Source organism: Scylla paramamosain, chromosome 42 (genome assembly GCF_035594125.1).
Source record: "Scylla paramamosain isolate STU-SP2022 chromosome 42, ASM3559412v1, whole genome shotgun sequence".
NCBI lineage: Eukaryota > Metazoa > Arthropoda > Malacostraca > Decapoda > Portunidae > Scylla > Scylla paramamosain.
Genome location: NC_087192.1, coordinates 1,932,967 through 1,944,025, shown reverse-complemented (window position 1 = coordinate 1,944,025; position 11,059 = coordinate 1,932,967). Strand labels below are relative to the sequence as shown.

Sequence of the window (11,059 nt, the reverse complement as noted above, 5' to 3'; positions counted from 1 at the left end):
CCCGTGCGAGGGGGAAGGAATAACACGAGGAAAAAGGAGGGGAAAAAAAACAGAAAGTGTGTGTGTGTGTGTGTGTGTGTGTGTGTGTGTGTGTGTGTGCAGAGAGAGAGAGAGAGAGAGAGAGAGAGGTGGGGAAGGGGAGAGACACACTCGAAAGGTGTGAATTGCTTTAGTTGATCGCTTTCCTATAACGGCGTTTTCAGTAGCGTCACTGACAACTCAAACGCTTTGGTCATATGGAAAGTTTTACTGCCGACAAATTAATTCACTAAGGATCACAAGAGGTGGAAGGCTGAGTGAAAGAGACACGCACTGGCTCCATCACTGTGGCTCGAATTTACTAGGTGGCGGAGCGAGATCCCTGTGACACTAATAAACCAGCAAGATGATAGGGCGAGAGATGTAATTGAACTGACTTTAGATTTGGTGTGACAGACTAGCTGGCATGGAGACGTGGCTGAGTGGTAGCATGACCAGTCGTGACGCTGCATATCTTCTTGTTACCGAGGATATGCCGATGCAAGAAAAATGAGTTGTTTCCCTGGTAGAGTGAGATGCTGTTGGATGGAAGAGAGCAGATGTATGTTATCTTTTGTGGAGTCACTGTTAATCGTCTACAGTGCACTGAATGAATAGCAGTAAAGATGGATGAATAAAGAAATAAAGAGATAAATATAAATAAACTAATAATTATATAGGTAGAGTGCTTCTTTGGTAAGATGCAACTCTCTCTCTCTCTCTCTCTCTCTCTCTCTCTCTCTCTCTCTCTCTCTCTCTCCGAGAGATGCTACCAAACAGTTTTTGCCTGCTCCTGCCGATCACAGAAAAAAAAGAGGTAACTAAATAGTGGATTGTTATATCGTTACGTTTAATGATCTCAGGGAATAGTTATGAAATGGCTGGGTACGCATACCAAGCTGACGAAGGATATTTCTGCTCTGGCTACATGCATGAGTGAGGTGGTTGCATTCTATTTGTGGTACCACATGCAAGTATTTGTGAAATATTTTAATTTCTCGGTGGTTGTCTTCACTTTGGATACTAAATCAATGTTTCAAGTTGCTAGATTGAAGATAAAGCACATGAGTCTCAGCTTGAGAATCCGTTACTTAGAATATCCTTCATAGATATTGTATAAGTTTGTATATCACACGCAGTTGCCTGTCCTTGTATCAATTACAGTTATTTATATTGCAGTGCAAGCACCAACCCACATACGTCCCTCAAGTAGGCTATTCCTTGCTTTTTATTCTTCCTCATATGCATCTTTTCTACACACACACACACACACACACACACACACACACACACACACATACAATGGAGAAAAAAAAAAACGCCACTGGTGTATATGTGTGAGCATTTTACTGGGTGCTTTACATAAGGCACACCAAGCTATGCAGCTCGCCGCTCACTGCTCGTGGTGCATTACGTAATCTTTGGCAAGTGTGGATTTTGGACTCAGTTTGGCTGCCGATTGACATTACATAATCTTCCGTAAATATTCGTATTACTTTTTTTTTCCTTTTTCATCGGTAGTGAACTCTTATTAATGTTCAATGTTGAGCTTTGAGGTTCTCTGAAAAATGAGAAGTGTACGTGACAACACACACGACCTGTCAAAACACGAATTTACACCTACGTAGGTGGTTGCAGTTTTCACACACTATCTTACTTTCAACACTTATGAATGTTGAGAAAAAAACGAAAAAAAAAAATTGAATTTTATTTCAGAATAACTAGACACCCTGACAAGAAGAAAACACGACGTGAAGGCCGAGGAGAGTCAATGAGGAGCCGAGGGCGAAGAGCTGGGGACGAAACAATCAGTAAAGGACGAATCGTGATGTGTGTGTTACTGTAGTTTCCTTAAGTGAACATATTATACCTAACACATGGACACAGCGAAGCTTTTAACTGAGAACGTCAGACCTTCACCACCGTGATGGACGGAAGGGGAATGTGGTAAGTAACCTGATGGAAGGAAAGTGGTGTGTGGTGGTGAATGGCGACAGTGAAGGTGGGAAGGGAATTGTCTGCCTGTGTGTGAAGACAGCTGTCTTTCCAGGACGTGTCATTCCCTTACAAACCCTGGAATTAGTTCAATGTATTGCCAGCTCTTTATTTACAAGTGTTGTGTGTGTCTCGGGTTCCTGTCCCATGTGTGATACTCGCATAGTCTTACCCATTATTCACACACCAATGAACACACACACACACCTATTTGGAATGAGTAATTGGAGGTAAAAGTAAAGGGTTAAATGATATGGTGAAAGGTCCACATGATAAGGATATTATGCCTGTGATGTTGTGGCCCTAAGAGGTGTTGAAAAAAAAAAAGTCATATTTATGGTAATGATTAATATCCAGATACCAATAGAAACCTAACCAAAATTACTTAAAGCTGTGAATCCCTAGCCAGGGCGTCTTCCTCATAATCACACTTCAGATAAGATACTGAGTCTTACCTGGATAGTGACTAATGATGGACTTGCAAGATAGTAGGTGAATGTGTAGAGGACAATCATAATTTATTGATTGAAGTAGTGACATTATGAGATTGGTCACGTGATGTGTGGGTGCACATAACACAAGTTCAACCTACAAATCTCACACTTGGAGAATAGAATGTCATGTTTATTTACTGCTTTTGATGAGAGGTAGAGCCAGCATGAGTGGATAGCCTTGAAAGTTTTCCATATTTGTTATTTGTTTTTGATTAGATAAAAATGGGAATGAAAGTGCTCCAAATAGTGAGGCCAAAGACATGGATACATATTGTTTATTACACAAAACTGCATGTATTCTGTTGGATGAATTACCATCATTGCTGATAAGTTATGCAGGAAAGTCCATTCACTTGTGCACACTCCAGAAATATGAATATATGTATGTGTGACTCGTATTTCTAGCACAGATTTGATCATTATTAAAGAAAACTAACTCTTACTGTAAACTGTAATGTAGGCCCAGTCACACACAAAATCTTCACAAATAAGGCTAGGGATGGGGGTGATAGAGACTGGCCTGAGGTCATTGGGTGACTGTGGACTGGAAGTTTTGGGGATGGGGGTGACATAAGATGTCTTCCAGTCTGTGGGGCAAGGGTGTTAGGAGAGAGAGAGGTGTTTATTATGGAGCATAGTGGTGTTGCTAGCTCTGCAGTGTGTGTGTGTGTGTGTGTGTGTGTGTGTGTGTGTGTGTGTGTGTGTGTGTGTGTGTGTTTGTTTCTGCTCCTGTTTCAATGTTTAGCATTTTACTTTGAAACAAATGAATGCAGTGACTGGAGCTCACTATCACATTTATGGCATCTTTGGATTCAGAAGAATATTTTCCATTAAATCCCAAAGTTGTTTTATGATAATTCAATTATTAAAAAAAAAATAATATAAGAAAAACATTATGTCTACTTGTATTAACTCTTGATTTTATTAACTTTGCATTAAGAGAGTTTGTAGAAAATATTTTTGTCTCTTAGATACCATGACTCACCACATGCTTCCTCTAATTTTCACCATGTAAGTTCCAGCCAGCACTTGTTTTCTCTCTTCCTCCACAGTAACCAGCACTTCATCCCCAGTCCCCTCAAGATTGTCCGTGCCCAGAAGCAGTACATGACAGACAACATGGGGGTGCAGTACCTGGACTGTGTTTCCAATGTGGTGCATGGCAAGTGTTTGTGTCTGTGAGGTGTACAGGTGAAGGGGTGCACAGGCATAACAAGTGGTCATCATCAATCTCTGGACAACAAACTTGCCCAGACTTTGTCCTCTTATGTATCAGCTGCCTGAATATTTCAAACCACTCCAATAAAACTTTTTTTTTATAATTATTTTTCTTTATTATTTTTTTAAGGTTTTGTCTGTCATTTAACCATCCAGATTGCCATTTTTTACTCTTCTAATTGCCCATTTATTATACCAGTGAAGATGTTGTCTGTGAGGAGTAATAAACCTCAGAGTTGATAATTGAGACCCTACAGTATTTCATGTGATGGATATACATTGTTTCTCATGCATGTTGTTAGCAGTATAAGAAGTACACTCATGCTTAATATGAGAGATCTGGATGGGGGGGGTGGTTTGGTTGCAGTATAGATGATGGGCTCAGATTTGCTCAGTACACCTTACTAATCATCATTCATGCATTGAAGAATAGTGTTACTATACTTTGTTCCTTATTTTGTTCAACATAAGCCCCAATCCAGCAAATGGAGGCATCACTTTTCCATAAACATCTTTTGTAAAGTATTGAGGGGTGGTGTGTGAATCCTTGGCTAGAGGTTTGGCTTTTCTTGTCTTCATGCTCAATACACTGCCTGGCTTGGGGGTCTTACTTTAATACTTATGCTTTTGTATGGAGTGTGTATTGAGATGGTATGATTTATCCTTGTTTGATATATTTCTCATTTACATCATGTCTGATAGAATTTTCTTGTGTAATTCTTGCTATTGTAACTCATACTTGTTTTCATCCCTCCGCAGTGGGTCATTGTCATCCACAGGTGGTGGCAGCGGGCAAGAACCAGATGGCAACTCTGGTGACGGCACAAGGCTTCATCAATGACTCACTCACAAAGTATGTTAAGGAACTGACCAGTCACCTCCCAGACACCCTCAATGTCGTGTATCTTGTTAACTCCGGGTAAGTGCCTGGAGGAGTTTGTTATGTTGTTGTGATGGGACCCAGACACCACATACTCAAGTTTGCACTGTACATATGATGATTAATAACCTGCTGTGATGAGACTGTTATCATAATCAACAAACATTTACAATAACTGTCCCTACAAGCAATAGTAGTACTGTAATTGTTTTAGATTATGTAATGTACACCTCTTTCTTCCATTAAACTTTACCTGATGCTGTAAGGAGTGTAGTTATTATATAAAGTTATGTCACTGCTATAAATCCACTGGCATTCTGTTACTGTATGTGTGCATAAACTTCATGTTGCAAGGATGGCAAGGATGATTCTTTTACCTTTGATGCACAGGTCAGAAGCCAATGACCTTGCCCTCAGACTGGCTCGCTCCCACACCAGCCACAAGGATGTAGTTGTGTTTGACGAGTAAGTGCCTCCATGTATTACACTCAAGTTCAAGTCATGACAGTGATTTGTAATTATTATAATTTTGTTTTATTTTCTTCACCTGCAGAACACATTGATCTTGTTACTGTGGATTTCCTTCAGTATAAGTAAGGTTCCCACTTATTATACTTTTATTTTCTTTATAAAGTATGCATGTTTAGATTTTGAAGTGTTTTCTTCCATCTACAGAATATGAAATTGATGTTGCTTTGATTTCCTTTAGTTGTTTGTTTTCAGAACAATGCAAGTAAGCTTTCCTACTTTTAACCTTATGCTGACCTTTCTTTTTTTTAAACATATGTTCTGATAAAATTTTTTTGCTCTGTTTATGCCATAGACTTAAAATACATTTAGTAACTATGTTTATTTCAGATTTATACAGTTATTATCATTGTTAATTTTTTCTTTTTTCTTCATGTATCTAACTTGCTTATCAAACCCTATGCATATGCTTTTTATTTGTTACACTCTAATCTTACGCATGACCAAGAAGCAGTGTGAGCTATAAGTGACTTAAAATACAAATTTGTTACAGGGCATATCATGGAAACTTGGGTAACCTCATAGACATAAGTCCTAAAATGTTCAAGAGAATGCCACAGGGCAAGAAAGATTTTGTTCATGTGATACCTTGTCCGGACACCTACAGGGGACCACACCGTGATGACTCTCCTGGGGCAGGTGTGTGTGTGTGTGTGTGTGTGTGTGTGTGTGTGTGTGTGTGTGTGTGTGTGTGTGTGTGTGTGTGTGTGTGTGTGTGTGTGTGTGTGTGTGTTCTTACCATACTGTGTTGTGTTGGGATTGAGACCAGCTTGTCATGCCCCTGATGCCCATTTCTGTATGTGATGTATTCTCCATATGTGAATACTGTTTGGTAATGTTTTATCATATAGTGTTGAAAGTCTCATGAACACTTTATGTACACAAAATCTGCATTAGTAACAAGCTCCACAAGTCAATAGCTGTAGCTCAGAAACCATGTTTGTATATGTCTTTGTTCTCTCATGTGATGATTTTTTATTGGGGTCTTTTAATATGCTGCTTGCTAGTGTTAATATATATATATATATATATATATATATATATATATATATATATATGCTTACAAAAAAGAAGATTACTTGTTTATGCAACATGACTCGGTATGTGTGTGAAAGTAAATTTTAGAGTACTTTACTTTCCTTTGACACTCCTTTGAGCACTTCACTCTCTTATGGCTCTCCTTAGGCATCAAGTGAATATCCCTTCTACCATGTTCCCAGCAGCAGCGGAGAAGTATGTGATGGAGGCAGAGCGTGTGGTGATGCAGGCGATACAGAACAACCGCAAGATCAGCTGCCTCTTCACTGAATGTGTAGTTGTCAATTGTGGTGTCATTGTGCCCCCAAGAAACTACTTCTCCCTCTTGTACAAGTGAGTGAGAAGCTGTGAGGCTGTGGGCTTCTTGGGTGAGAGTACAATGTTAGTCTTAGTAAGAAAGTAACAATTCAGTGGATTCTGGTTGAATCTTGAGAGGTTTTGGGATATGACGATGATGGTGATGATGATGATGACAGTGATGATGATGATGATGATGATGATGATGATGATGATGATGACAATGATGATGATGATGATGATGATGATCATAGTTTCAAGACAATTATTTCCCAACTTTGGATAATCCATTTGGCATTTTTCTGGAGGGAATGGCACTTCAGTGAGCCATTTTTTTCTCCCTTTTTGTTGCCATAGGACTGTGCCCCTCTTACATAAAATAAAAAGTGATGGTGTCAAGGAATAACTTATAGACAGCATATACCGACTAGTTTTTTCCACCTGCACCATCACTACACCACTTCCACAGCCTGATTCGGGAGGTGGGAGGTGTGTGTGTTGCAGACGAAGTGCAGACTGCTCTTGGGAGGACGGGCGAGTGCTTCTGGGCCTTTGAGGTGAGCTGGGATGCTTGCTTGTTTGTTTATGCTGGATTTTCACTTTTGATTGTGGTTTTCTATATTCTTCTGTTAAACTGTTTATTTATTATTTATTTTATTTAGAATAATTTTATTTTCATTCAGTTGATTTGAGCTTTATTCTTTGTCTTCTTACTTCTGACTAATTATTTCTTAAGTTTGCATGCATTTTTGTTGCTATATTTTCATACACTTGTTCTGAAAAATGTACTTTTATGAGCTTATTTATTACCTAGATAATTGTCTTCCTCATTTTATTTAACTTGTTTGATTATTTTTTCTCTCTGGTTTTATGTCATTGTATGTTATTATCTCCTACTTTTATATAATTGTATATCATGTATTGTGCACAATATCCCCTTCCGTTGATCCCCCTCCTAACCTCCATCGCTTTGCACTCTTCTGATCATCTTTCTTTCTTCCCTTCCTCCTTCCTCCCTGCTCTCTTTCTCTGTCATTCACCTTTCATCTTGGGCCCTGCAGCACTATGGCGTTGTGCCAGACATCGTGACCACAGGCAAGCCCCTTGGTAATGGCTACCCCATGGCAGCTGTCATCACCACCAGGGAAATTTCAGAATCCTTAGGGGAATACTACTCCACTGTGAGTCTTTGTGTAGATTTTGATGTATTTGTGTTTGTTTTGTGTGTATCCCTCAGTTGTGAAGAAAGTTTAGTGTTATGTATTCTTTTTCTTGGGTTTTTCATTAATTACTTCAAATGAAATAGAGATTTCTGCCACTCATTGCTCCAGTTTGTTAATAATTCATCTGTGTGTGTATGTTGACCTTGATTAATTTTGTTGGAGAGTTGAATCATATTTTCCTTTACTCTTCTCTTGGAATATTGAATTTTAGTGTAGGTTTATTATATTAGAAGTGAGGTGACATTTACCACCACCATCACCACCATCACCACCAACATTAATCATCCTTCTGTTGCCCCATTCACACACACACACAGTTTGGTGGCAACCCTGTAGCGTGTGCAGTGGGCATGGCAGTGCTAGATGTAATAGAGAATGAGAAGCTAGTGCAAAGTGCCAAGGCAGTGGGGAAGACACTCCTGGAGAACCTACAGTTGCTCAAGACAAAACATGAGTGTGTTGGGGATGTGAGGGGCATGGGACTCTGCCTTGCCCTTGACATTGTACAGGACAAGGCCTCCCGCAAGCCAGCCAGAGAACTCGCCCAGACCATTGTTCATAGGTGGGTGTTGTGTGAAGGAAGTAATTTGTACATTAGTATGTGTGTTTGGAGAGATGCAGTAAGTCTGTTCCCTGTCTCTGTCTGTTCTTGGTGTGATTTTGTCCTGCTATGGTGTTCTTGGTTGTGGTGTTCTTAAGGGCAAGGCCATGTCGAAGCCACTTGAACCCAGTCAAAGAACTCGTTGTATATGCACAGATGAATCGTGTTTCACAAAAGAGTCATTTTCCCGTAAGAACCATTTTGTTCGTTGCTTATAATTGCTTATAGTTGTTAATTTTGCATGATAAAGAACAAAAACAATTTGACTTGTAATTTCTTAGAACCATAAATTGAATGTCCATAAATTGTGGTTTTCCTGTTGTTTGGATGTCAGAATTTTTCTTCCAGCCTATCTACCACACTCTCTCTTGATAGTTGTATGTCTGCATCACAATAAAATGCCTTTATGTATCCACAGGGTGAAGGAGGACCACCACACTCTCCTCCAGGTTCAGGGTCCAGGGCACAACATCATCACCATCACACCACCAATGTGCTTCACGCAACTCAATGCACGCAGCCTCACCACTGCCCTGGATGAGGCCCTCACGGCGTGCTGTCTAAGGAACCAACACTCTGACTTGTGAGTATAATGCCCAGCCTTCCTTATTTATTAATTTAGTTACTTTTATTTATTTGCTTATTTATTTATGTATTTCTTTTTTGTGTGTGATTTGTCTAAATATTTTTTGTAGATTTTTATTTCCTTCATTATGTCTGTCTTACCATCCATTTGTTATGTCTCTCTCTCTCTCTCTCTCTCTCTCTCTCTCTCTCTCTCTCTCTCTCTCTCTCTCTCTCTCTCTCTCTCTCTCTCTCTCTCTCTCTCTCTCTCTCTCTCTCTCTCTCTCTCTCTCTCTCTCTCTCTCTCTCTCATGCCATCCCTTCATATTTTACCTCAACTCTGTTCTATCTACTTTGCCTGCCTCTATGCACCCAAGGATGAGTCACCCGCTGGGTTTGGAGCGGAATCAAGCTGTCCTCTCACTAGAGGAACTGGAGAGATTTGATGAGGAGGAGGTGACGGGGCCTGAGCCGAAGAGACCTCGCACTAGCTATGATGATGTGGACTGAATGTGTGTGTGTTTGTGTCTTGGTTGTCTTTTTTGTAGAGTCTCAAGTTGTTTCTTTCTAATTCTCAGATCATGTTATTATTTTTTCTGGGTCTGTTCACTTACAATACACTTGTCTCCTAACATTAGTGAGGGGTTGGCCACGGAGATCCCCACAAAAATTCAAAATCTACAATCAATAAATAACTCTCTCTCTCTCTCTCTCTCTCTCTCTCTCTCTCTCTCTCTCTCTCTCTCTCTCTCTCTCTCTCTCTCTCTCTCTCTCTCTCTCTCTCTCTCTCTCTCTCTCTCTCTCTCTCTCTCTCTCTCTCTCTCAGAATTACAAAAGTATAATAGAATCCACAAATGTCAAGAAATGAGTTTATATATAAACTAATAATTATGTGTTTAAATGATTATAGTCAGAGATTTAGTGTAATGCAATTTTAAAGGTTTTTTGTTTCAGTGATAAAACTGAATACAGTTGCCTACCTTTGGTGACTGGTATATATATATATATATATATATATATATATATATATATATATATATATATATATATATATATATATATATATATATATATATATATATATATATATATATATATATATATATATATATATATATATGCATTGGCCAGGTTAAAGTTAGGTATGATGAGCTTAAATACTTGCCTTTATTTATCTTGTCTTTATTAGATCTCTTTTCATATCAATTAGAAATACATCTTTATTTTCATATAAGTAAAAAAAATGCACCTTCATTTTTCTCTGCCTCTTATTCTCTTAGTATGGTCTGGTTATGTCTATATATATATATATATATATATATATATATATATATATATATATATATATATATATATATATATATATATATATATATATATATACGAGTATATATATATATATAGAGTGGCAATGAAAATTACTGCTCACATAGCCTACCAACCAACACCAGCTGGTGCCCTGCTTGTATTTGATCAAATATAACAGCTAGTTTTCTGCAATAAAGCGGGATTTCCCGCATTGTAAAAGTATTTAGGTTCCAATGAAAATATGCAAAAAAGTGAACCGGTGATAACTGAACTGCAATAAACTGGGGGTATATATATATATATATATATATATATATATATATATATATATATATATATATATATATATATATATATATATATATATATATATATATATATATATATATATATATATATATATATATATTTATTTTTTTATTTTATTTTATTTATTTATTTTTTCTGCGATATGTACTTAGTAACGTGTGCAATACATCACATATAAATATTACACTGAGGCTGCAAGACTGCTGTTGGTGATGAGTGCAAATGGAGTATGTGATGCTGAGTTTTATAGAACACAGATTCTTAACTTGGACAAGTTATGAAAAAGAAATATGTATATGCAGAGAAATGGCCGGAATGGACTTGAAGTCCAGCATGTACAAGGCATGAAATATTGCCAAGCAAGTCATGAGAAATGAAAAGTGATTGGTTTGGGTGAGGGCAGTGTGCCAGTGTGTTGCCTGCTTTGTTACTACTTAGTTAGGTCTGTCTATGAGACATTTTTAGTGCTTTGTGTTATTTGGCAGTATGTATGTAATAACTAAGCAGGTTCAGGCTTCACTTTGTTTCAGTGATGCATTGACTGTGTGCTGCTTGAGTGTGACCCAGCAAAAGTTATTTAATGCAC

General features: G+C 38.1%; 1 protein-coding gene across 2 annotated transcripts; it reads left to right on the top strand.

The window, feature by feature from the left end:
* The first annotated feature begins 1,744 nt into the window (after window positions 1-1,744).
* LOC135093174 (5-phosphohydroxy-L-lysine phospho-lyase-like) lies at window positions 1,745-9,632 on the top strand. Of its 2 annotated transcripts, none has more exons than XM_063992112.1 (11): window positions 1,745-1,965; window positions 3,560-3,669; window positions 4,485-4,644; window positions 4,996-5,070; window positions 5,627-5,772; window positions 6,354-6,504; window positions 6,938-7,025; window positions 7,530-7,649; window positions 8,009-8,253; window positions 8,711-8,875; window positions 9,234-9,632. In XM_063992112.1, the coding sequence occupies exons 1-11, from the start codon at window positions 1,946-1,948 to the stop codon at window positions 9,364-9,366; spliced, it is 1,413 nt and encodes a 470-aa protein (XP_063848182.1). In that variant the 5' UTR covers window positions 1,745-1,945; the 3' UTR covers window positions 9,367-9,632. The 2 variants fall into 2 exon arrangements, with proteins under 2 accessions (XP_063848182.1, XP_063848183.1); XM_063992113.1 differs by having other exon boundaries at window positions 1,747-1,965; window positions 6,357-6,504.
* Window positions 9,633-11,059: the final 1,427 nt, after the last annotated feature.